The sequence below is a fragment of the Salvelinus fontinalis genome, chromosome 24 (genome assembly GCF_029448725.1).
Source record: "Salvelinus fontinalis isolate EN_2023a chromosome 24, ASM2944872v1, whole genome shotgun sequence".
Lineage (NCBI taxonomy): Eukaryota > Metazoa > Chordata > Actinopteri > Salmoniformes > Salmonidae > Salvelinus > Salvelinus fontinalis.
This window is the reverse complement of record NC_074688.1, coordinates 5680274-5706820: the sequence shown is the minus strand read 5'-3', so window position 1 is coordinate 5706820 and position 26547 is coordinate 5680274. Positions and strand designations below refer to the sequence as shown.

The 26547-nt window shown below is 45.4% G+C and overlaps 1 protein-coding gene across 1 annotated transcript; it reads right to left on the bottom strand.

Moving 5' to 3' along the window:
* Positions 1-13989: 13989 nt before the first annotated feature.
* LOC129821821 (B-cell lymphoma/leukemia 11A-like) lies at positions 13990-26128 on the bottom strand. Its single transcript, XM_055879498.1, has 3 exons — positions 25903-26128; positions 23597-23938; positions 13990-17466 (listed from the first exon to the last, which is right to left on the bottom strand). The coding sequence occupies exons 1-3, from the start codon at positions 25952-25954 to the stop codon at positions 15719-15721; spliced, it is 2142 nt and encodes a 713-aa protein (XP_055735473.1). The 5' UTR covers positions 25955-26128; the 3' UTR covers positions 13990-15718.
* Between the last annotated feature and the right edge of the window lie 419 nt (positions 26129-26547).

Genomic DNA, 26547 nt, shown 5'->3' with positions numbered 1-26547 from the left:
TCCACCCTCTTAGGGCTGGGTGTCTCAGGCTCCTACCTGGCAGCGGCCTGCCAGGTGACGTGGAGAGGATCTGTGTCTGCACCACGTACTCTCACTACTTGTGTCCCCCAGGGCTCGGTTCTAGGCCCTCTCCTCTTCTCTCTATACACCAAGTCACGCGGCTCCGTCATATCCTCACATGGTCTCTTCTATCATTGCTATGCGGATGACACTCAACTACTTTTCCCCTTCCCCCCTTCTGACACCCAGGTGGCGACATGCATCTCTGCATGCCTGACGGATATCTCAGCTTGGATGTCGGCCCACCACCTCAAGCTCAACCTCAACAAGACGGAACTGCTCTTCCTCCCGGGGAAGGCCTGCCCGTTCAAGACCTCTCCATCATGGTTGAAAACTCCCAGGGTTGCCCTCCCAGGGTGCAAAGAACCTTGGCGTGACCCTGGACAAAACCCTGTCGTTCTCTGCAAACATCAAAGCAGTTACCCCCTTCTGCAGGTTCATGCTCTACAACATCCGTAGAGTACGACCCTACCTCACACAAGAAGCGGCGCAGGTCCTAATCCAGGCACTTGTCCTCTCCCGTCTGGACTACTGCAACTTGCTGATGGCTGGGCTCTCTCATGTCATCCCGCTCCTCCGCATACTCCACTTCCTTCCAGCCGAAGCTCGCATCCACTACAAGACCATAGTGCATACCTACGGAACAGCAAGAGGAACTGACCCTCCCTACCTTCAGGCTATGTTGAAATCCTATTCCCCTCAACCCAAGCACTCCGTTCTGCCACCTCAGGTCTCTTGGCCCTCCCACCCCTACAGGAAGGACAGCTCCTGCTCAGCCCAGTCTAAGCTCTTCTCTGTCCTGGCACCCCAATGGTGGAAGCAGCATCCCTGCCCATCTTAAGAAGACACCTGAAACCCTACATCGTCAAACAGTATCTTAAATAATCCTCCTCCTCACCTCGACCGCCCCCCCCCCCCCCCAAAAGAAACCAGAAATCTTAACCAGCACTTGCACTTAACCACCCCCGTAATAAAGAGATGCTCTACTTTTTTTACACCGCACACCAAAAAGCAAGTTTTGCAGGCTCTAGTTTAGTCTAATCTTGATTATTGTCCAGTCGTGTGGTCCAGTGCGGCAAGGGAAGACCCAGTTAAATTGCAGCGGGCCCAGAACAGAGCGGCACGTTTTGCTCTTAATTGTAATCAGAGGGCTGATGTAAATACTATGCATGCCAGTCTGTCTTGGCTGAGAGTTGAGGAGAGACTGACTGCATCACTTATTCTTTTTATAAGAAACATTAATGTGTTGAAAATCCCAAATTGTTTGCATAGTCAACTTACACACAGCTCTGACACACACACTTATCCCACCGGACATGCCACCAGGGGTCTTTTCATAGTCCCCAAATCCAGAACAAAGTCAAGAAAACGTACAGTATTATATAGAGCCCTTATTGCACGGAACTTCCTTCCATCTCATATTACTCAAATAAACAGCAAACCTGGTTTCACAAAACAGATAAAGCAACACCTTGCGGCAAAACGCCTCTCCCCTATTTGACCTAGATAGTTTGTGTGTATACATTGATATGTAGGCTACGTGATATGTAGGCTATGTAGTTCTGTCCTCGAGCTGTTCTTGTCTAATGACGTTCTGTATTATGTCATTCTGTATTATGTTTCATGTTCTGTGTTGACCCCAGGAAGAGTAGCTGCTGCTTTTGCAACAGCTCATGGGAATCCTAATAAATACCAAATACCCCCCATTCTTCTAGCTCTAACACTACTCACAGCTAAGTAATTAAGGAAGAATGCACTTTCTATGCCTCTGATATGTGGTTGTCCCACGTAGCTATCTAAAGATGAACGCACTAACTGCAAGTGACTGAAATGTAAAATGTAAATGGGTGCTGCAGAACAAATCTCATTGATTTGTGTAAATTCTTGCTGAGGTCAAGGAATGTGCGTTCCTCACTGAGGACCATGTATGTTGCATTGATCCAATCTCTAATAGAATATGGAAGGATAGTGTAGAGGCAGCCAGGACATCACTGAAAAGGCTTGATGTCTGGCGCAGCTGAAAATGAAATGTCGGGTTAACGTACAGGGACATGGGGTGTCTCACCCCAAGAAAGGGGTGTTACAGGCATGTTGGGAAGATGAACGTTGGTTTACAGTACCATTTTTTTTTCTTCATTTGTCATTGTTCATGTTTTTGTGGTCACACTTTGCTAATCTTTAATATTACTTTTGTTTTATCATTCTGGACACCAGACCTGTTGAGTTATTGACGGGACATCCTGTTTATTCAAACATGTTCCAACACAGACCTCTCTCAGCAGAAGACGTCATAACTCGCTTTCATTTGAATTTAGGCCCCGGTTGTGATGAGAGAACAGTTGAGAACACGTATGACTATTGGAGACGTTGGCTTGTAAATTGGATGTTAAGTATAGACAATTCATAAATCTGTCTTCTATTAACGAGCAACGTAAAACTGAGATTAAGAGAAGGTTTCCCGGATCCAGGTTCTGGGCTAAATAGCCTTGATTTACAGTATAATTGAGATTGAGAATGCTTTATTCCAGGATTTACACTTAATCTGTGTTTGGGGAAACGGTCCCTAGAGGACATTAATCTATTCAAATGTGTTTGATAGAATGACATTAATAGCGTAATTCATAATCATTATGTTTAGGAAAATCCCATGTTGGCCTCTCAATATTTAACCCAAGTCAAATTATCTGTGTTTTTGTATCCTCTTCAGTAGTGAGTCTTTGACCCTCAGGAAGCTTCTCCTCTTCGTGTCTGGCCTAGAGGACATCCCTACACTGGGCTTCCCCACACAGCCTAACTTGGAGTTCCCACATGCCCACTGGGTGAGACGGGGAGTTCCTCATGCTGTACCAGAGGTCAACACCTGCACTATGGGCCTCTGTCTGCCGACCAACACCTCTTATACGCATTTAAGGAGTTTATGACATCTTGCATACTCGAAACACTAAGGTTGGCTTGGAGAAAACTCACTGGAGCATCACATACAAGTAAATACAAGACAGCAATATACCTGGATCTGGTCTATGACTGTTGTTGTCATGTTGTTGACAAGCGTGTTGTTATCCTATGGTTCGTACTGTAGCTATAGGAGACATGTTTTAATTACCCCTGAGTGGGCTAATCCTATTGGCGCAATGCGTAGGATGTATTTGTTTCACGCCAGCAACCCGGGTTCAATTTCCTGTCTGTAGCCTCCATAAATTGTGCAGGGAGAACACTTGCCGAACACTTGCGCAGATGTTTCCGCTTGGACGGGTTTGACATGTCATACCTGATCTACATATGTATATTTACTCCTCTGATACAGACCCTTCCCTCTCTTTGGAGCTTTGTCTATGTCCATAATAGTCTCACAAAAGACTAACGGCCTGTCTCATCCCTGGTTTGCAGCTCTGCCTCCGCGGACCTCTTTAGCCAATCGAAAATAAACTAAACAAGCTGGATGTTAAAATACAACACAAACAAAGATTAAGTGTCGGAGAGGGCATACAATCTCCCAGCAGAGGAAGGTGATTATGAAGGGGTCCTAAAATTCTAAATCAAATAGCTAAATGATCCATGGTGTGACCATCTTAAAACAATAGCTTAGTAGGGGGGAGGGGAAAACTGAAAGGCTTGGAACTCTCTTTCTTATTGGTCTATTAACTAACTTACCACATGGTGATGTCACCCTGGAAGGCCAAAACTCAAGCTGAAATTTCAGGACGTCTTTTCAAATAGCTCTTACACTAAAAGGGCACTGTCTGTCATCATTTTCACAATTTAATAGTATTATTCCAACCTCATAGTGTGGAAATATATGTATCAAACACAGGAACATCACATTTTTGACTGCACTGGGCCTTACTGTTTCATAAGCCTGCCATGTTGTGGTAGGTTGCTGCAGTTGCAGCTACTGTCTTGTCCATTTTGGGTACTTAATCTGGGAATACAGAGAGAGCGATTGATGCAATCTTTATGCCAGCCTCGGCAAACAAATACTTAATAATGATGATGATACATTTGTGTGTGTGTACCTTCTACGGCAGCTCCTTTATTATGCTTGGCGTGTTCCCGGTACCACAACTCCCTTGTGGGCTCCCGAGTGGCACAGTGGTCTAAGGCACTGCATCTCAGTGCTAGAGGCGTCATTACAGACCCTGGTTCGATTCCAGGCTGTATCACAACCGGCCGTGATTGGTAGTCCCTTAGGGTGGCACACAACTGGCCCAGCGTTGTCCGGGTTTGGTTTTGGCCCGGGGTAGGCCGTCATTGTAAATAAGAATTTGTTCTGAACTGACTTGCCTAGTTAAATAAATACAATTAAAATTAACTCAAACCGCTCCACCAAACACACACAAACAGAAGGTCACCTGGAAGACTAGGGGAGTGTTCCGGCAGTGCCGTATCATGACATGACACACACACACACAGTGATAGTAACTACACTTAGGTCCAATGCCTTGATCGCCTGGCCTACACTAACACACAGACACACTTAACACACACACACACATCCATGCCCAGCTCGAAAGATAACTTCTTCCCTTGTTCGAGGCTAGAGTTAAACAGGGTTCCTTCCAGGAGCATGCCAACACAGTAAACAAGCACCTTGTCCTCTGCCAACAAATACCCTGCCCCTGTGCTTCACTGACTACAGAGGGGAGGGAGGGAGAGAAAGAGAGACACTGAAGGTTAGTTGTGCTGTAGCAGTGTGTTGCACAGTCAGCCTGTGGTATTTTATTTTTAATTTAGCCCCCCCCCCCCCCCTTCTCCTCGGACAAAAGTAACCTTGCCCTTACATTTTTGCTTCTACAGTTTTTTTTTGTTACATATACATTTTACATACACGCTACTTTTTTTTTACACAGTTACATAACAAAGACATTTCAAAATATATATATACAGTACCAGTCAAAAGTTTGGACTCACCTACTCATTCCAGGGTCTGAGTTCTTTCCGAATGCACTGTATGTCCATGATATTTGTGATCTCCTTAAGGGCGTGTGGTAGTGTTACTGTATGCTGTCTAGTAATTTGGGCTGCTGTTGTGTTCAGGTCTCGGGCTTTGGGCTCTAAATCTGTTCAAGAAGTGAAAGGATTTGTGTGATGATGTGGAAATGTAGGAACTGTCTGAGACAATGACAGTCTCAAGCATAAGGGACAATAAAGGTAATTCATAAATACTACATGAAAATGGCAGTTGTCTGGTTGAGTGGGAGATCAGAGCTTAAACCGGTCAGGTCATCCTGTGTGTTAGCTATCGCAGAGGGCAGCCTACTTGATATCTGAAGGCAATGTGAGTCTCAAGCATGAGGGACAATAAAAGGTAAATCGTAGATAACACATGAAAATGGCAGTTGGAAAATCATTGTAAAATAAAAGGAAATCCCTGTGACGTCTCACATTCATAATTGAAACACTTAAAGACGAAAATAATTTTAAACTGTTGTTTCACACGTTAACACACCACACACACCTTAAACTGAAATGTGTTGAGGGAGATGAGATTTAGGAGTATGATGCATCTTGATGGAGGTTGGATGTCTGATGTTGGGTAGATCACAGGGGGAGGACTCTGGATGTTGGGAAAGGAGCCCTGGAGGTATCTGCTGTCTGGCGCTGCAGAACCCCTCTTTAGATGCTGTAGAAATGGAGCAGAGTAAACAGGAAGACGGTGGAGAACGGGGAGGTGGATAGATGCAATAGAGAAAATTCACAGGTAACCGTAGATCAAGTGGCTATATTAAAGGGGTAGTTTTAGTCATCTAACTAGTTATCGTGCAGTACGGATGGGTCCATGGAATAGTTGAGATGGACTATGGTCCCTGGGTTGTCATATCCATGGTTGGTAAGGCAAATGTTTTGTTGCTTCTAATCACTGCAATCCACACCAACTGCTTGCGTAATTCAAGGGAGCACACAATTAGATAGTAAGATATAGAGTTAGATTACTATTAACTAACTACTAGCTATTTTAGTAGATGTACACTTCACTTTCATAACGCACATTAACGCACTGTAAAAACTAGCTAGCTGGATAACATTTCCATTATTTATACAGTACTATTTGGACACACCTACTCATTCAACGGTTTTTCTTTATTTTTACTATTTTCTACGTTTTAGAATAATAGTGAAGACATCCAAACTATGAAATGACACATATGGAATCATGTACAGTTGAAGTCGAAAGTTAACATACACTTAGGTTGGAGTCATTAAAACTCATTTTTCAACCACTCCATAAATTTCTTGTTAACAAACTATAATTTTGGCAAGTCGGTTAGGACATCTACTTTGTGCATGACACAAGTAATTTTTCCAACAATTGTTTACAGACAGATTATTTCACTTATAATTCACTGTATCACAATTCCAGTGGGTCAGAAGTTTACTGACACTAATTTGACTGTCCCTTTAAACAGCTTGGAAAATTCCCGAAAATGATGTAATGGCTTTAGAAGCTTCTGATAGGCTAATTGACATCATTTGAGTCAATTGGAGCGGTACCTGTGGATGTATTTCAAGGCCTACCTTCAAACTCAGTGCCTCTTTGCTTGACATCATGGGAAAATCAAAAGAAATCAACCAGACCTCCACAAGTCTGGTTCATCCTTGGGAGCAATTTCCAAACGCCTGAAGGTACCACGTTCATCTGTTCAAACAATAGTGCGCAAATATAAACACCATGGGACTACGCAGTCGTCATACCGCTCAGAAAGGAGACGCGTTCTGTCTCATAGAGATGAGCGTACTTTGGAGCGAAAAGTGCAAATCAATCCCAGAACAACAGCAAAGAACCTTGTGAAGATGCTGGAGGAAACAGGTACAAAGTATCTATATCCACAGAAAAACGAGTCCTATATCAACAAGCCTGAAAGGCCGCTCAGCAAGGAAGAAGCCACTGCTCCAAAACCGCCATAAAAAGCCAGACTACAGTTTGCAACTGCACATGGGGACAAGGATTGTACTTTCTGAAGAAAAGTCCTCTTGTCTGATGAAACAAAAATAGAACTGTTTGGCCATAAATACCATCATTATGTTTGGAGGCAAAAGGGGGAGGCTTGCAAGCCGGAGAACACCATCCCAACCATGAAGCACGATGTTGTGGGGTGCTTTTCTGCAGGAGGGACTGGTGCACTTCACAAAATAGAAGGCATCACGAGGAAAGAAAATTATGTGGATATATTGAAGCAACATCTCACGACATCAGTCAGGAAGTTGAAGCTTGGTCGCAAATGAGTCTTCCAAATGGACAATGACCCCAAGCATACTTCCAAAGTTGTGGCAAAATGGCTTAAGGACAACAAAGTCAAAGTATTGGTGGCCATCACAAAGCCCTGACTTCAATCCTATAGAAAATTTGTGGGAAGAACTGAAAAAGTGTGTGCGCGCAAGGTGGCCTACAAACCTGACTCAGTTACACAAGCTCTGTCAGGAGGAATGGGCAAAAATTCACCCAACTTATTGTGGGAAGCTTGTGGAAGGCTACCCGAAATGTTTGAGCCAAGTTAAACAATTGAAAGGAAATGCTACCAAACACTCAATTAGTATATGTAAACTTCTGACCCACTGGGAATGTGATGAAAGAAATAAAAGCTGAAATAAATCATTCTCTCTACTATTATTCTGACATTTCACATTCTAAAAATAAAGTGTTGATCCTAACTGACCTAAGACAGGGAATTTTTATTTGGATTAAATGTCAGTAATTGTGAAAAACTGAGTTTAAATGTATTTGGCTAACGTGTATGTAAACTTCCGACTTCAACTCTAGTAACCAAAAAAGTGTTAAACAAATCAAAATATGGATATTTTAGATTCTTCAAAGTAACCTTGATGACAGCTTGCACACTCTTGACATTCTCTCAACCAGCTTCATGAGGCATGCTTTTCCAACAGCCTTGAATGAGTTCCCACATATGCTGAGCACTTGTTGGCTGCTTTTCCTTCACTCTGCGATCCAACTCATCCCAAACCATCTCAATTGTGTTGAGGTCAGGTGATTGTGGAGGCCAGGTCATCTGATGCAGCACTCCATCACTCTCCTTTCACACAGACTATTGGCGACAATTTTAAAAGTACACCCAAATCAAATCACATTTTATTTGTCACATGCTTCATAAACAACAGGTGTAGACTAACAAGGAAATGATTACGGGCACATCCCAACAATGTAGAGAGAAAACAAGGAATAAATACATAATGAGTAACGATAACTTGGCTATATACAGTGCCTTCAGAAAGTGTTCATACCCCTTGACTTATTCCACATTTTGTTGGGTTACAGCCTGAATTCAAAATGGATTAAATATTTTTTTAAATCTCGCCCATCTTCACATAATATCCCATAATGACAAAGTAAAAACTAGTTTTTAGACATTTTTGAATATTTATTGAAAACTAAATACAGAAACATCCCATGAGTCGATACTTTGTAGAAGCACCTTTGTCAGCAATTACAGCTGTGAGTCTTTCTAGGTAAGTCTCTGGATTGTGCAAAAGCCCATAATGCTTTTCAAAATTCTTCAAACTCTGTCAAATTGGTTGTTGATCATTGCTAGACAAACATTCTCAGGTCTTGCCATAGACTTTAAAGTAGATTTAAATCAAAACTGTAACTCGGCCACTCGGGAACATTCACTGTTTTCTTGGTAAGCAACTCCAGTGTATATTTGGCCTTGTGTTTTAGGGTATTGTCCTGCTGAAAGGTGAATTAATCTCCCAGTGTCTGGTGGAAAGCAGACTGAACCAGGTTTTCCTCTGTTATTTTGCCTGTGCTTAGCACCATTCCATTTATTTTTATCCTGAAATATTCAATGATTACAAGCATACCCATAACATGATGCAGCCACCACTATGTTTGAAAATAGTGGTGGTACTCAGTAATGTGTTGTATTGGATTTGCCCCAAGCATAACACTGTATTCAGGACAAAAAGTTTGTTGCTTTGCCACATTTTGTACAGTATTACTTTAGTGCTTCCTCTGACACCGCCTGGTATAGAGGTCCTGGATGGCAGGGAGCTCGGCCCCAGTGATGTACTGGGCCGTGTGCACTACCTTCTGCAACGCCTTGCTGTCAGATGCCAAGAAGATGCCATACCAAGCGGTGATGCAGTCAGTTAAGATGCTCTCAATGGTGCAGCTGTAGAACCTTTTGAGGATCTGAGGGCCCATGACAAATCTTTTCATCCTCCTAAGGGGGAAGAGGCGTTGTCGTGCCTTCTTCACAACTGTGTTTTTGTGTGGACCATGTTAATTCATTACTGATGTGGACACAGAGGAATTTGATTCACTCGACTTACTGCACTACACCCCCGTCAATGTGGATGGGGGCGTGCTCGGCCCTCCATTTCCTGCATTCCACGATCAGCTCCTTTGTCTTGCTGATGTTGAGGGAGAGGTTGCTGCCCTGGCACCACACTGCCAGGTCTCTGACCTCATCCCTATAGGCTCATAGTTGTCGGTGATCAGGCCTACCACCGTCATGTCCTCAGCAAACTTAATGATATGGTTGGAGTCGTGCGCGGCCACGTAGTCGTGGGTGAACAGGGGACTAAGTACGCAACCTTGAAGGGCCCCCGTGTTGTGGGTCAGCATGGCGGATGGGTTGTTGCCTACCCTCATCACCTGGGGGCAGCCCGTCAGGAAATACCGTATCCAGTTGTAGAGGGAGGTATTCTGTCCCAGGGTCCTGAGTTTATTGATGAGCTTGGAGGGCACTATGGTGTTGAACGCTGAGCTGTAGTCAATGAACAGCATTCTCACATAGGTGTTCCTCGTGTTCAAGTGGGAGAGTGCAGTCTGGAGTGCAATAGAGATTGCGTCGATCTGTGGATCTGTTAGGGCGGTATGTGAATTGGAGTGGGTCCAGGGTGTCTGGGATAATGGTGTTGATCTGAAAACCGGCTTAGTAGGATTTGATTCGATCTTAGTCCTGAATTGATGCTTTGCCTGCTTCATGGCTTGTCTCAGGTCGTAGCGGGATTTCTTATAAGCATCCGGATTAGTGTCCTGCTCCTTTGAAAGTGGCAGCTCTAGCCTTTAGCTCAGTGCGGATGTTGCCTGTAATCCATGGCTTCTGGCTGGGATATGTACGTACGGTTACTGTCGATGCACTTATTATGAACTTATTAATGAAGCCGGTGACTGATGTGGTTAACGCCTCAATGTTATCGTATGAATATCGGAACATTTTCCAGTCTGTGCTAGCGAAACAGTCCTGTGGCTTAGTATTCGGTTCACTTTCGTATTGAGCGCGTCACTGGTACTTCCTGTTTTGAGTTCTTGCTTGTAAGCAAGAATCAGGAGGATGGAGTCATGGTCAAATTTGGCAAAGGGAGAGTGAGGGAGAGCCTTGTATGCCTTTTCCGGTGCTTAATCATACACAAAGTACAGACGTTAGGAAATGATCAAGAATACTAACCTTCCGACGCCGACGCCACCACCGGTACATGACGTCTTTGCATCTGAAAATCCATATTAAAGTCATTCAAAAAGCAGACATGTTTTGACACGCTCAGACGAACGGTGGACAGCAGAGTTATCCACAATCATCGCTAACTCCTCCTTCTCCTAGCACAAATCAGGGCCTACTCTCCTTAGAGCTGGTTTAGCTGGACATCCAGGTCATGGCAGTTAGACTGTGTGTGTGTGTGTGTGTGTGTGTGTGTGTGTGTGTGTGTGTGTGTGTGTTTGTGTGTGTGTCCTGGAAGAATGGATCTGGGGTCAGAGGGGCTAGCTTGTGTGTTGCTAGGGGGCTAGAATGACCCTGTGACTGGCCCTCAGGTGTGTTTAGAGCAAGAGAGAGGGAGAGAGTGTCAGGTTTATAACCAGGGTCACCAGGTGCAGAGGGCACATGTTCATGTGTGTCGGACGTATTAACAGACTGCTTGTTATTGAGTGGGTGGAGGTGGCACTGAAGGTTTCATTTTTTAAATTAATTGATTTATTTAACCTGTATTTAACTAGGCAGGTCAGTTAAAAACAAATTCTTATTTACAATGACGGCCTAGAAACAGTGGGTTTACTGCCTTGTTCAGGGTCAGAATGACAGATTTTTACCTTGCCGGCTGGGGGATTTGATCTAGCAAACTTTCAGTTACTGGCCCAACGCTCTAACCACTAGACTACCTGCCACCACTTATGAATAGGTAGCTAATGGACGAACGAGACTGTGAAGGTGCGGGTTAGAATATCACGTTGCTTCTATCTTTCTCTATGCTGGTCATAAGGGTGTATTGAGGTGGGTGGAAGAGGTCGAGATTCAACCAGTGGATACGAGAGTTCCCACTGAAATGGCAGTACTCCAAAGAGAATTCCAGCAAATATGTTCACTATGTCAATAGTGCTAAAAATGATGACGGGGCGTGATGAATCGAGTGAAAATAAAGAAGTTGAAATGTTCCAAGTTTTAAGCAAGGCTTCGACCACCGTGGGTCCTGACAAAGAGTACGAGACGTAGACCATGAATGGAGAGATGGAGACAGTGGCATCTACGACGTACGATCAGTGTATTAGGCTACAATTCACTCAAGACAATCAGGCAGATACAGACTTTCAGTTCGGCTATTCATTGAAACTACTCTTGAGGACATGACTCACCTTTAGGAAAACACTACTAAACACACATCTCAATGCTGGTAATATTAGCCATTATGGTGAACTTCAGGCTTCAGTGTAAAGGCAGTTGTGTGTCCATTGAAATCCTCTGGATCCTAGACCAGAGATTTGCTGTTTGCTTTGTGTGACGTCCTTCAGCTGAATGGCAGATATCAATAGACTTCCTGCACAGTTTCTCTCATAATCTTGAATCACAGCGTCCCCACCTTGTCATAACTATTCCCCAAACAAGTCCGGCACGGCCACTCTCATACGGTCCTCCCCGCCGTTCAATATCATTACATTACCCCTGAAGAATGGACACCATCTGAATGCATTGTTCCCCCTGCTCATTACGTGGTGTTGAATGACTGACTGGATGGACGGCTGGGACCGCGTCGCCTCTCACCCATCCTCTCGCACTCTCGCTGGGAGAGTTAGGTGATGAAGAGGAGGGGTGGAAGGCGGGAGTGTAATTCCAGGGTTTATAGGTTTCACGTTGTGGTCTTTGTTGGGGGGAGGGAGGTGGAGATCGTGGGAACGAAGGGTCAGCCTAGTCATTCCCAAACGCATCTCTCCCGCATCTTCTCCTCACCCCTTTGGTGTGAACCCTCACCCCTGCCATGCCTTCTGAACTGTACCCCCTTTTCCGTTCTGTTCCCCAAGAACAGGGGAGGAGGATTGGATGGCATACGTTAAGACATAATTAAGAGAAGTGAATTGGCTTTTTACATGAGAAAGCGTAACCTCACTTCTAATTTAAAGGTAGAGGCATGTTTTGTAGCTCCAGCCCTGCCCCATACAATACCACCGTGTATCACAGACCTACATGCCTGTCTGGGCTATTTAAGATAAGACATCCAATGATGAAAGTTAATGTGTTCACCCCTTGAGATTATACTAATACTAAGAGTCAAAGACAATATCATAAATGTATCCCATGACTGCATGGCCATAAGGCAGGGGAGGTAACCATGACTGTGCTGTTAGCTCTGTAAACACTTCAATTGGTACAGCTGGAATTATTTTGTGTACACACACACACAGAATGCTCTTAGTCTTGCACAACCGTGATGGCTTTCTGACCTTTTCACTGCAGGAGCAACAGCAGAGACATATGAAGTGTTCCATAAGTGTCAAACCAGAGGAGGCTGGTGGCAGGAGTTGTAGGAGGACAGGCTCATCGTAATGGCTGGCGTAAATGGAATGGAGTCAAACACATGGCTTCCATGTGTTTGACTCCATTCCAGCCATTACAATGAGCCTGTCCTCCTATAACCCCTCTCCCTGTCCTGGCCCAACAAAAGCCTTCTCTGTAGAGCTGAGACACGGCTATTAGATCTCAAAGTCCACGCCCTGGGCAGACACACACACGCGCACACCCGCGGTCAGCTGATGGATTTCCCCGCACCCTACCCTGCTCTATTGGCAGACAGCCCGTGTCTGTTAAAGTTCAGAGAGGTGTGAATGGGGCAGGGGCAGGGTTGGTCATTGTTGCTCCGGTACAGAGGCGTGGACTGGAGGTGGCTGGCAGGAATACGAAGGGCCAGTTGAGGGTGGGAAGGTATGCACTTACCATGGTGGCTACCGCACTGCTTTGTATCGCCTTACCTTTACGTAAACTGGGTTCATTCAGACACCAAGTGGCGGAGGAGTGCCCACGTAGCATATCTGCCCTGGCTCCAAGGGGAGCAGAGGAGGCGGTTACCTGTCCCACACCTGTGCTGTACCTGCCCTCTCACCCTCTTTGGGGAGAAGAGCGGACCAACTCCTCTGGGTCTGGTCCAGTGAAGGGCTTTGGTTCTCTACACAATAGTAATTGATAGTGGGCGTGTGTGTGCGCGCATCTGGTGCCCCTCCATCCGCCCTGCTGAAACCTCATTAAAAAGCCTTGCTATTAATGAGCTATAGGATCATAGAGCTGCCTTCTCATTAGAAGGGGCAGGGCCAAGGCTATAGGATGCTGGCGCAGTCAGCAATTACAACGCTTCCCCCCTGCGAGCTCAACCCCCTGGCACCCAGAAGCCTTCCAGCTTGCCCGTCTCATCCCAATTCCCTGGATATGTAGCCTTCCTACCCATACTACATAAAGTTCAACTGGCCAACAGATTGTGTCCCGTCACCGCCTTTTAGGAACTCTTTGGGTTGGTGTTAGTTTGATCTGTGTGGGTCGTTTCTCTGTGGACTGACTTCAGTCATCCTGAGGTATGAATGTTTAATGTCACAGCACTGGATGAGGGACCCTCTATGCTCGTTTACATCAGTCTGATGTTTCAGGAGCGGGTTCGCCATTCCTACACTGTGTGAGACCGAAATGCGCACAAGCACACACGAGAAAGAGAGAGAGATCGCTTTGCCTCAATTCTTTAATGAGACTCCTCGTAACCAGGTCAAATGACAAAATGGTGTCAAGTTTACAAAGACAGTGATGCAGTTAGCCTCATTTTAGTCAGCACAGACAGAGAAAACCAAGAATTCTGGGAAACTGTTGAGTTTGAGGCATACGGCACAGTCAATTGACGATATCAGTGGCAACGACATCTACGAGTGCCATTCTCTGTACATAACATTGGTCCCTGAACAAGTATACGCCGCTCATGTCCATCAAATCGTACACATTTTACCCTATCACTAGTTTCATACACAACGCAAATAATTGTTTTTTCAAAGTGTCCAAACATAAGGGTTCCCTGCCACCAGTGTATATTGACATCAATAATGATAATGTAAGTCACAAAATAGTTGGTGACACAAACCATGTTCTCAGCCACTATACGTAAAAGGTTAGCCACAGTTATCTTGCCTTCCGCTGCGTGCATCGTCGTCGTAGGCATAGGCTCCGTTTCCAAGCAAATAAAACAGCTCGTCATGTTTCGGTTGTAGTTAGCCAGGCATTTGACCGACAGTTCAAGTGTTACCAAATAATTTCCCTGCACACACTCGCAGTGCTACCCACAAAACTCTCCCACCCATCAACAAGCCATTTACTATAGCTCTCCAACCTGTAGTTTCATTTGCCAACCACTAACATGCAGTGCCCATAAATAAAGGACAAATTCAAAACATTTCAAATGGCAGCAAAACACGCATACGTAAGCTTCAAGTGGTCCAGCGTTTTATGACTGTAAACAAAGGAAAGAAAACGATACCCCCAAATTATGAGGTACAAAAGGAAATAAATCCACACCTGTTGCATTTGAAGTTAAATGGCAGTATTTTATGCTTAGCAGCTAAGCTAGGAAAACGTCAGCAGATGAGACTTCTACACATTTAGAAAAAAAAACATCAATACACACAGAGGAACAACAGAACTTTGCTGGGCCTTGTAAACTTTACATTAAGTGGCAAGTGTTGTGACAAAAGCACATCTAAAATTGATACTGAGAAACCTGTGTTTGGGTTTGTTTCCCCTTTGACCCCATCTCTGTCCAAACAACTAGTCTGTGGACGAATTAGAGTGTGACAACCACCCTGCCAGTTGTCACCACAGCAACAGAACAGGATATGAAAGCCTCACTATCATAGTAATCTCATGCCACTAGATATATAAAATGTAAAAAAAAATAATAATATTACAAGCCGTTTTATGCTTTCTACATTTGACAGTTCTGATTAGTAATCAACACTAGTATGTTGACTGAGTGAACCAATCAATTGACCACTGGTGTCCACTTCCTATATTGTGCTGGAGCATGGTGATCAACTTCCTGTGAACTGGTGGACTGTGGTGGTTGACTTCCTGTTCTCAAGTTCTATTTGCCGCCCTCCTTTCCATTGCATGTCAGGGTTTTGTGCTGTGGTCTAAGTAGGCGGGTTTGCATATGCTAGTTGTCAGCTCTGGCGAGACGTGATGTACCTCAGCATTGCACAGATAGGGAATTAACAGGAGAGCAGGGTTGGTACCTAGATTCCAGTTTGAATTCATCCCCAGTTGAGTGCTACGAAAGGTCAATTACAATTCTATGGATATTTATGTTGGTCAAAGTGGCTGGAATGAGTGACAGTCCAAGCCAGTGCTTTTGAATGTCTTGGTCAGTGTACAAAAGTGTGATATGACGGCTAAGGTGGACCAGAAGTTTACGCCAAGCCCACGTCCGCACTGCCTTCAGTAGGAAGCTCACCCACACTATCCTCCACTACGGCTGGGCTGACAGTACCATCCACCTTCCCTTTCTGGTTCTCCTCAGCCTGCAATCCCATCTCCTCCATGGCAGCCATGTTGTTTTCTGTCTGGTCCGTACTGGCTTCATCCTCCTCCATCTTGATGACCACCCTGTCATCCATTTGGATAAGGGCCCAGTTGACATCAGCTGCACTGGCCTGGGTGTAGGTCCCGACGCTGGCATGGCTCAGCCCGTGCACCTTCTTCAGGTGTTTCTCCAGGGTGGCGTACACAGTGAAGGGCACCCCGCACAGCTGGCACAGGAACGGGGCGCGGGCCCCGTGGGCGCCGTGGGTCTTCATGTGGCGTGTGAGCTTAGAGCTCTGGGCGCATGCGTAGCTGCACAGGCCACACTGGTAGGGCCGTTCTCCCGTGTGACTGCGCCGGTGCACCGTCAGGTTGCTGCTGTTCCGGAACTGTTTCCCACAGTACTCACAGGCCTCCTCCTTCTTCTTCTTCCCTGACCCTCCGTCGTTGTTACCACCGTTACTGCCGATGACGCCATTTCCTCCTCCTCTCCGTTCGCTCTCCCTCTGCCACTCCTGGACCACCTCGCTGCTCCCGCCTGCAAGCCACTCCTTCTCTCCATCCGCCATCTCTCCGTCCCGCTCGCTCTCCCACCCTACCGGAGCCCTGTCCTCCCTCTCCGGCCGTTTGGGGGTGCAGTTTCCGCTGGCAATGCCACTCTCCCCACTGCCCCCAGTCTCTCCGCTTTCCAGTGACCCCTCTGAGGGGCTGGCGCAGGGGGACGCGTGCTGGGGCTCCTCTTGTCCCTCCACCTCATCGTCCGCCAAATCTCCCTGGGGTTGGAACAGCCTGAGCAGGCTCATGTCTGGACCTCCAGGCTGGGAGGAGAGAAGGATCAGTCCAGAGTCTGGGGAGTGATGCTTGGACAGGGACAGGTCCACCTCAGAGGTCTCCCTCTCTCCTGGTGCTCCACTCAACACCCTCTCTCCTGCCCCCTGCATTACAAACCTCTCTCTCATCCCCTGCCGACCCCCCTCATCCTCCCCTACCAGCCCCACCCCCTCATAGCCCCCTCTACCCACGCCCGTCTCTCTGCGGTGACTCCTCATGTGGCGAGCCAGCTGACCACTCTGGGCAAAGGCCTGGTCACACAAGCCACAGTGGTAGGGCCGCTCACATGCGTGGGTCCTCCGGTGTGCTGAAAGGCTTCGTAGGGAATGGAAGCCCTGGCCACAAAACTCACAGGGAAACCCCACCTGGATGGGACCGCACTGGGGGAAGGAAGAGGCGGCCGGGGGAGACGGCGACGGAGAGGGGACCATAACACCAGCGATGGTGTTACCGCCCTCAGCCAGCTCTCTCAGACAGAAGTTGAGAGTCTGTCGTTCTCTGGAGGAAGTGGCGGAGCTGGCCTGAGAAGCTGGCCTGCGGTTCTGCCGTGGACGGAAGATGTGGGGCAGACGCAGAACGGAAGGGTGGAAGGCGGTGGCGAGGGTGTGGCTCAGTTGACAGGGATCCAGGGTGGCTGCAGGTTTGGAGTGCTGGTGACCCCCTCTTCCCGTCTTCTCCTCCTCATCCTTCTCCCCGTCCTCCTGGTAGATACTAAAGGAGTGTATGTGCTGGGCGTGTTGGAGCAGGGCCCAGGCAGAGGGCAACACACACTCACACAGCTGGCAGGTAAAGCAGGACGGCTCTTCTGCTACAGAAACAACAAACAGTTAGTAAGTAAGCCAAACATTTTCTTGATCTGAGAAAATGTAAGGGTTCTCAATAGGTTTTATTAAAACAGCACACATCAGACAGTGGGAACTATTGTGGATAGCTAGAATACAAAAAGGAACATAGCACGAAAAGGCAGTCTGGTTAGGACAATGGTTAGGTGCAGAGAAACTAAGCTTGTTCAGTCAGTCAAGAGTGAATGACTACAGCAAGTGGGAAGATGCTTAACATTCTCTGGGTCAGGTCTACAGGACAAGGTAGTCTGAAGTTCAAAAATATATTTTAAAAATGCATTCTTCCTGCCTCTCTTCCTTCTTGAGACAGAAGCCAAGGAGAGAGGGACACGGAGATAGCGAAGGCTGTTGATTGGACCAGAAGCAAGGGAGAGATGAAAGATGAAAGATAAAAAAAGGAAGGACAGAGACGGAGGCCAGCAGAAAGGGGAGATGGATAGTTAAGTACATCTGGAGACATTTTTTAAACGTGGTTAGCTTTGTCTCTTAACCGAGAACCACTCTCCAATTAAGCTGCAAATTGCTAATTAGCGGAACCGAGAAAACGAAGGCTTTATGTAAATCAGGGACTGACTCAGCCAGCTTGACAAATGAGGCCTTTTTGCATAAATCTAAATTGGAAAGAAGATCCTCAAATATTGAGGGGGGGGGGGGGGGGGGGGGGGGGGGCTGTTCTATTTTTTTGTAATGGTTCAAAGCCGATTCTGGTATAAGCCTCTTTCTTGTTTCCTGAAGTCAAAATCCTTCTGTATTTTACTGGAGGGGGAGGAGAGAAAATATGAAAAAGAAAGCAACTCTCTCTCGCCGTCTCCCTGCCTGGAAAGGATGGGAGACGTGGTGGACACATCCTTAAACTTAGCCCGAAGAGATGAGTAGAGTAGGAGAGAAGTTGATAAGATGAGATGTTTTTTTTTTAAAAGGATGTAGCAGTGCCGGTCGAGAAACACCACAAAAATGTCACCCCTTGGATTGTACTTCAGACCCATCCTCCCACCCTCCCTAACCCTCCAAATCTCTCCCCGAGGGGGGGGGGGGGGGGATATTATCTCGGGGTCCTGGAGTGAAACACAACACCCAGACGGTTTCTCATTCGCTCTCTTTTTTGTAACGATTCCCATTTGGCCCGGGGGGGGGGGGGGGGGTCGCACTTGAATATTAAGCAGAAGCAATAAGTGCTAATTAAAAATGCAGATTGGCTAGGAGTACTAACGAGCAGCAGGCAGAATCGCTTCTCCCGAGAGAGGGAGAGGGAGGAGAAAAGAGTGTGGGGGGGAGATTGGAAGAGGGCAAGCGAGAGAGTCTGTTGAAGTTGAGGGGGGAGAATAATGTTAGAGATGAGAAAAAAAAAAAAACTAGAATACCAAATAAAATGAGACATCATAATAATCTATCACATTCTTCCATCTCTCTCTATCACACACACACACACACACACACACACACACACACACACACACACTAGTGTGAAGGGACACCTATCCGTTGTGGGATAACTGCTCTTTCACTTTGAGTCATCTTCCTCAGACATTCACTGTGGCATGTATTCATGGAAGCCAAGGGAAGCCAGGCTTCTACAAAACATTTAAAAATAGGACTGTTGCCGACCATAGCACTGAATGCAAGGGAAGTCAGTGAGTATTTCGCGCCCCCTTGATATAAAAGTATAAAACAATAGTCAATCAGCATTGAGCTAAACTGACTGTACTCAACTGTGAATGGTCCTGGAACAACCAACAACAAAAAAGTCAAGTGAATTCAGTTTGGATTTGGCTTCACTCTAATCACATCGGCCTGGCACATGGTTGCCCATGAAAGGATGTTAGGGCTAGTGCGTAAGCATTTTAGCCAAGTAGCCTAGGACAACAAATTTTTTTAAGCGTTTCCTGTATGACAGAGTCATAGACCATTTAGTCAACATGAAAGAGGACGGCAGGGTGAGTCCAAAAAAATGTTGTACTTCAACGAACGAGCGCACACACAAGAAATTAGAACCATGGACATCATATTTAGCTTACATTGAACCAAATTGTTTTTGGTATCTATTAGTTGTCACTGTATTAGACTAAGCAGAGGTGATTTGATGTTGAAATGGTGCTGGAATAGTGGAGGCAGCTCCAGTTTTCTTTGTGACTTGCGGAAACTCTGTCGTTCTAAATCAATAGTTGTTTAGTAGTCCGAAAATGTCAGAAGCAGTAACGTCCTTGACCATGCTGTAGGTCATGTAAAGCCATATGCTTTGTGGACTTCACTGGACAGGGATGAAACAAAAGGTGTGGTTGAATTTATTCTGCCACTGTCTTCTTATTGTTTCGGCCATAGGTGTATATCACACACTACCGTTCAAAAGTGTGGGGCAATTTCTTGCATGGAATAGCCTTTATTTCTCAGAACAAGAATACATTGACGAGTTTCAGAAGAATGCTCTTTGTTTCTAGTCATTTTGAGCCTGTAATTGAACCCACAAATGCTGATGCTCCAGATACTCAACTAGTCTAAAGAAGGCCCGTTTTATTGCTTCTTTAAATCTGCACAACAGTTTTCAGCTGTGCTAACATAATTGCAAAAGGGTTTTCTAAATGATCAATTAGCCTTTTAAAATGGTAAACTTGGATTAGCTAACACAACGTGTCATTTTAACACAGGAGTGATGGTTGATGATAATGGGCCTCTGTACGCCTATGTAGATATTCCATTAAAAAAAAAATTTAATCGTTTTTTTTTTTTTTTTTTAAATAGACCGTTTCCAGCTACAATAGTCATTTACAACATTAACAATGTCTTCTGATCAATTTGATGTTATTTAAAATTTATTTCAAAAACAAGGACATTTCTAAGTGGCCCCAAACGTTTGAACTATCAAAACAAACATACATTTCTCCCTTGTGCCAGTGCAAAGATACCATTTACTGTGTAGAAAAAGTGAGAATAATTTAGCTACCATATCAGTGATGATTTATTGTGAATGAAATGGGTGGGTCAGAGTTCATACAAATGAACAGTAGTCAGTGAGACCGACCTATCTCACTGTCACAAGGCATATGAACTACTAGGTAATAGATCAAACAATGCAATTTCATCTTTTCACATAGGTTGTAATGTTTTTTGTGGATGGGGCTTCCCCAGTGATTTTACCCACTCACCTCTACTGCATATTCACTCTCCTTCCCACGGTCAGAAAGACCCACAACACATAGCGCCTACAGTACTGTATTAAATCCTAGCATACCAAATACAAAAACATTTAACTTGAGTTACTTCAAAAAAAGGTCCAATGCAGACGTTTTTTATTCCAATATCAAATCATTTCTGGGTAAAAATGTAGTGCCTTACTGTCATTGTTTTCAATTAAAATGGTCAAAAAAGAAACAAAAATAGCTTCTTAGCAAAGAGCAATTTGTCAAGCAAGAATTTAACTAGGACTGTCTAGGAGTGGTCTGAGTGGGGAGGGAAAACTGAAAACTAGCTGTTATTGGCAGAGAGGTTGGAAACAACTCCATCCCACCAAAACAGGCTGAAATTTCAGGTGGTCTTTTTAAAACCGCTCTCACACCAATAGAGAATTGTCGTCATTTTCACAATATCGCCGTATTATTCCAACATCAGTGTGGAATAATTGTAGAATAATAGTGAAGACATCAATACTGTGAAATAAAAGTAACACAATAACGAGGCTATATACAGGGGGTACCAGTACCGAGTCAAGTGTGCGGGGGTACAGGTTAGATGTATTTGTACATATGGGTAATGGTGAAGTGACTATGCATAGACAATAAACAGCAAGTAGCAGCAGTGTACAATGTAATAGTCCGGGTGCCGTCATACCGCTCAGGAAGGAGACGCATTCTGTCTCCTAGAGATGAACGTACTTGGGTGCGAAAAGTGCAAATCAATCCCAGAACAGCAGCAAAGGACCCTGTGAAGATGCTGGAGGAAACAGGTAGAAAAGTATCTATATCCACAGTAAAATGAGTCATATATAGACATAACCTGAAAGGCCACTCGGCAAGGAAGAACCCACTGCTCCAAAACCGCCATAAAAAAGCCAGACTGCGGTTTGCAACTGCACATGGGGACAAAGATCGTACTTTTTGGAGAAATGTCCTCTGGTCTGATGAAACAAAAATAGAACTGTTTGGCCATAATGTCCATCGTTATGTTTGGAGGAAAAAGGGGGATGCTTGCAAGCCGAAGAACACCATCCCAACCGTCAAGCACGGGGGTGGCAGCATCATGTTGTGGGGGTGCTTTGCTGCAGGAGGGATTGGTGCACTTCACAAAATAGATGGTATCATGAGGAAAGAAAATGATGTGGATACATTGAAGCAACATCTCAAGACATCAGTTAGGAAGTTAAAGCTTGGTCGCAAATGGGTCTTCCAAATGGAGAATGACCCCAAGCATATATCCACAGTTGTGGCAAAAAGGCTGAAGGACAACAAAGTCAAGGTATTGGAGTGGCCATCATAAAGCCCTGACCACAATCCTATAGAAGATTTGTGGGAGGAACTGAAAAAGCATGTGCGAGCAAGGAGGCCTACAAACCTGACTTAGTTACACCAGCTCTGTCAGGAGGAATGGGCCAAAATTCACCCAACTTATTGTGGGAAGCTTGTGGAAGGCTACCCGAAACGTTTGACCCAAGTTAAACAATTTAAAAGGCAATGCTACCAAATACTAAATTGAGTGTATGTAAACTCAAGACCCACTGGAAATGTGATGAAAGAAATAAAAGCTGAAATAAATCACTCTCAACTATTATTCTGACATTTCACCTTCTTAAAATAACATGGTGATCCTAACTGACCTAAAACAGGGAATTTTTACTCTGATTAAATGTCAGGAATTGTGAAAAACTGAGTTTAAATTTATTTTAAATGTATTAAACTTCCGACTTCAACTGTACATGTTGTCATGCACCATTGACTCATTTCGGTATTAAAAGTGACCTTGTTTTGCTTGGTGGAGATACGGTACAGATCTTGGGTAGTGCACGTGGGTAGCTCTGTTGTATAAGCCTGTGGGCACGAAGAAGAAAAAAAACACAGAGAGAGAGACACCGACATGGAGAGAGATAACATGAAAACAAAGCAGCTAGAGACAGAGAGTGAGTGAGTTAGACAGAGAGAGAAAAAGAGAGAACATGTAAAACAGGCAGCGAGAGACCGCGAGAGAAAAACAAGAGAAAGACACGGACAGACGAAAACAGAACATGCAGCAGTCCCCTGAGCGTTACACAAAGGAAGGAAGTGCAAGTGGCTGTGTGCGTTTGTGTCTGAGAAAGAGTGTGTAAGGGTCCCAGTTCCAAAAATATGCATATGAACAAAACATTTTAAAAAGTACATTTTATTGTCACAAACAGGATAGTGGCAGTGAAATGTGTTGTTTTACAGGGTCAGCCATAGAAGTATGGCGCTCCTGGTGCAAATGAAGGTTAAGTGCCTTGCTTATGGGCACATTGATAGATTTTTCACCTGATTGTCTCGAGTATTCGGACAAGCGACCTTTCGGTTGCTGGTTCAACGCTCTCACCGCTAGGCTACCTGCTGCTCTAACAGTGGCTACCTACCGCCCTAAGTCTCATCTAAATGCAGATGATTGGGATGCCCATCTGATGGACAACGTACACCTGCACTGAGAAGCCATGCAAACCCACCAGAACCATGGTGACATTATCCTTTTAAACATGTTGTGAACTATGACCACACCACAGCCTGTTGTGACACTATCTCATCGTCCCTCTCAGCTTATAGCACAGCCAATCTTCCAGTGAGCGCAGGCCATGTTATTGCGTGGCCAGAGAGCACTGTGCCTTGCCCTACGTGTTTACCTGGCCACTTCACCTGAGAGAGAGTGTCAAGGAGATAGAGGGGAGCTCAGGTGCATTGGAGCCCTCAGGGGCCCCCTGGGGCCTCAAAACACTGCTGCCTAACCTTTCCACACAATTACCCAGCGCGTCGCAAACTCAGAGGCCTCCGCAGCACAGCAACGCCCAGTTAATGAGCTGGACTGGAAGGGGGGAGAAGAGAAGAAAACAAAAGCAAGAAATATATATATATTTTTAAAGTAACTAATTAGCGACCTGCCAGCACTCACCTGTTCTGTTAGGCTCCACCTTCACACTATGCTCCTCCCCTCTGGACCTGTCCGTCACTCTCCTCAGCTCCACGAACCCAGCCTCTACCTGAGTGACAGCGCCGCGTTGCTGTGTCCGGTTGGCTGGGGAGGGAGGGGTGCGAGTGTTGGGGTCGTGATTCCGGGAGCGGCAGCCCCCCTGTTTGTGCTGGATGAAAGCCAGGATGCGGGCGAGAGGGAAGGCCTGATCGCACTGCCCACAGGTCAGCAGGTCACGACTCTCCTCACGACCCCTGACCTGGGGAAGGGACCCCCACTCCTCTAATGACGAAGGAGCAGCAGTGTCCGAGGGCTCAGGGGCATCTGGGAAAGACGAGCGAGGGAGTTAGATAAAGAAGAGGGGGAAGAGTGTGAAAGTAATTAGGGCAGGGGAGTGTTAGTGGAAAGGTGGCGAAGACAGAGGGAGGAAGATGAACATTTAACAAAATAGCAATGACTAAGAACTTGTATATTCTTTCCTTCGTGTCATCCTGTAAGATCTTACAACAGGGAGACCATGGGAGACACCATGTTGATTGGGCAACTGCTGATAGGGCCTTCAGAGAAAATGACCCCTCCCCGTTTCTTAAAATGCTACTTCTGATGCTGAGCCACTCCAGCCAACACTCTTCACCAGCGCCACAGTGGGAGTCAGGCTTTTCCAGTCAGCCGACACTGACCAATTCCCCCCCAACCACTCCTTTCTCTGAGATGGCAGGCTGGAAAAGTTTTCACTGACATCATTGCTTAGTAAACATATATATTTAAGGTAAAGTAAAAAATATATATCTATCAATGGATACCAATCCCCGAACGTTCACACCTGTCAACACACTTTCTCAACAACCAGGCAACTAGGCAAGTGAGAAAGTGAGTAGCCATGACTTGAAGATGTTCACATTCACTCAGGGCTTGAGGCCAAATGAACCATTATCACTAAAGAGAGTTATGAGTCTAACATGAGATTACTAAAATTAAATGTATGGTTTAGATTTTAGCACCTCTGCAGGGATGTAGTCTAGTTTCACACTCAACTCCAAGTTCAGTCTCTCTCATCAGAGCCATAAACGTAGGCTACAAAAGAACATGTCCTGACTCATTTATGACCCATGTAGACTCAGCCAACCACAGGGATGGTTAATGACTGTTGGTCATGTTTGGAGTTGTTCCAGACAGTTGTTTGACTGGTCCTCAAAACTCGATAAAAAGTGGAGGGAGTCAATAAGGTCATGTACACACACACACACACACACACCTTAACGCTTGGAAGGGCTTCACCTGCCCGGACAAGGCCGAGTACAGGACAGGTACAGACAGTACAGTCGCGCTGAGGAGCTCACCGGTGGTTACTCAAAAAATGTCACCTTTCCTGTTTCAGTGCAGACAAGCTAGGCGCGGTTGCACGCACACTCTGAATAGTCAAGGCGTGTGGTCAAACTAGACACGCTCTACTGGCCTTCGTAAGGGAACAGAGAAAGTTGCATGTTCTTTCAGAGCACTTCAGTGTTTTTGTCAAACGCATGCCCAAAGTGCCCTGGAGAAGAAAAAACGATCTCATCATAGAACCCCGTGGCTTAACCAGAGCCGTGTATCAATTTGACATACAACTATAGATCATTACGATTGCCTACATAAAGGCCTAGTCACAAGTCAAGTGTGTGGGGTATCCAGGGTATATTTTTGAAGAAACTGAGATATGCGAAAGAGGTCAGTGGGGTTGTTGTGAGGGCAGACTATATCCATCTCCTCTCTCGCCGTGTCATACACGTGAACACGCGGTCTGCCCCACAAGGAAGCGTTCGCAAAATAGGAGATAATTCAAACACAAAATAGGAGATAATTCAAACACAAAATAGGAGATAATTCAAACAGTCTCCACAGACAAGACATAAAGAAAACCCAGGGGAAAAAAGACAGTGGGTCAGCAAGGAAATAAAGTTTAACGCCGTGTCCCTTTTTCAGAACACAGGTCAAACATGTTTATTACCTGTGCTTAATTAAAGCGACCTTTTATGTGTCGCCTACGAACATATTTCATTTATTTTAACTATTTGTTACAAAACTGAGTGGGGCCTATATATCAGCTCTTTAAAAATATATTTTTGATTAACTTTTATCAATGATTGAACTTCAATGTCAAGGTCCGCATACCAACATAGCCTGACTGATACAACCCCACACCCACCCACCAAAAAAAATGTTAACATGAATACGTCGTATATGAAATACATAACATGCATATAGGCTACCTCTTATTAGGGAACTATGGACATGGCCTCTCAGCTTACCTTGAATTGCACTCAGGTGTTGCGGTCGGCTGCCTTGTTTGCGTCTGGACATTCTGCTTAATCACACCAGTCAATGTTCGGCCGGTGCATCCACACTCCAAATCGGAATCTAATTTAAAAAGTATCAAGTTGATAAAGAATAGCCTTGACCAAATGACTGTGTAGCTCTACGGCACGGACGGGACGTCGTCGTGACTAACTGTGCACCAGCCAGTGTTCAAGTTCAGGCTACCAGCCCCACAGCGGAGGAGAGAAGGGGCAGGGGCAACATAGGCGCCGCCCGCCACTATACTACTCCGACCCCGAACCCGCCCTCTACACAATGTCACACACAGACACAGTTTGTTTTACAATCCTTTTAGGGACCAAACAATTGATTGCCATTCAAAAATCACATTTCCCAAACTCCTAAACATAACTTTAACTCCTAACCCTAAATAGACTTCCTTGTGGCGACCAGAAAAATGCCTCCACTTGTCCCAATGTTCATTGTTTTACAATCCTTGTGAGGACTTCTGTTCCCCACAAGGATAGTAACACCAAAAACATAATACACACACTCTCTCTCTCTCCCTCTCACACACACACAGTCCTCCTGCAATGGTGTCATCATAGTCTAGACTGGTTTGGCTTCTATAAGCAATC

What these genes read in the sequence shown, in the direction of transcription:
- LOC129821821 (XM_055879498.1), bottom strand. Translation starts at nt 25,954, where the DNA reads ATGTCCAGACGCAAACAAGGCAGCCGACCGCAACACCTGAGTGCAATT. An exon ending in ACACCTGAGTGCAATTCAAG is followed by an intron (nt 23,939 to 25,902) that starts GTAAGCTGAGAG and finishes CGTCTTTCCCAG; the next exon opens with ATGCCCCTGAGCCCTCGGAC. An exon ending in GGTGGAGCCTAACAGAACAG is followed by an intron (nt 17,467 to 23,596) that starts GTGAGTGCTGGC and finishes TTTCTGTAGCAG; the next exon opens with AAGAGCCGTCCTGCTTTACC.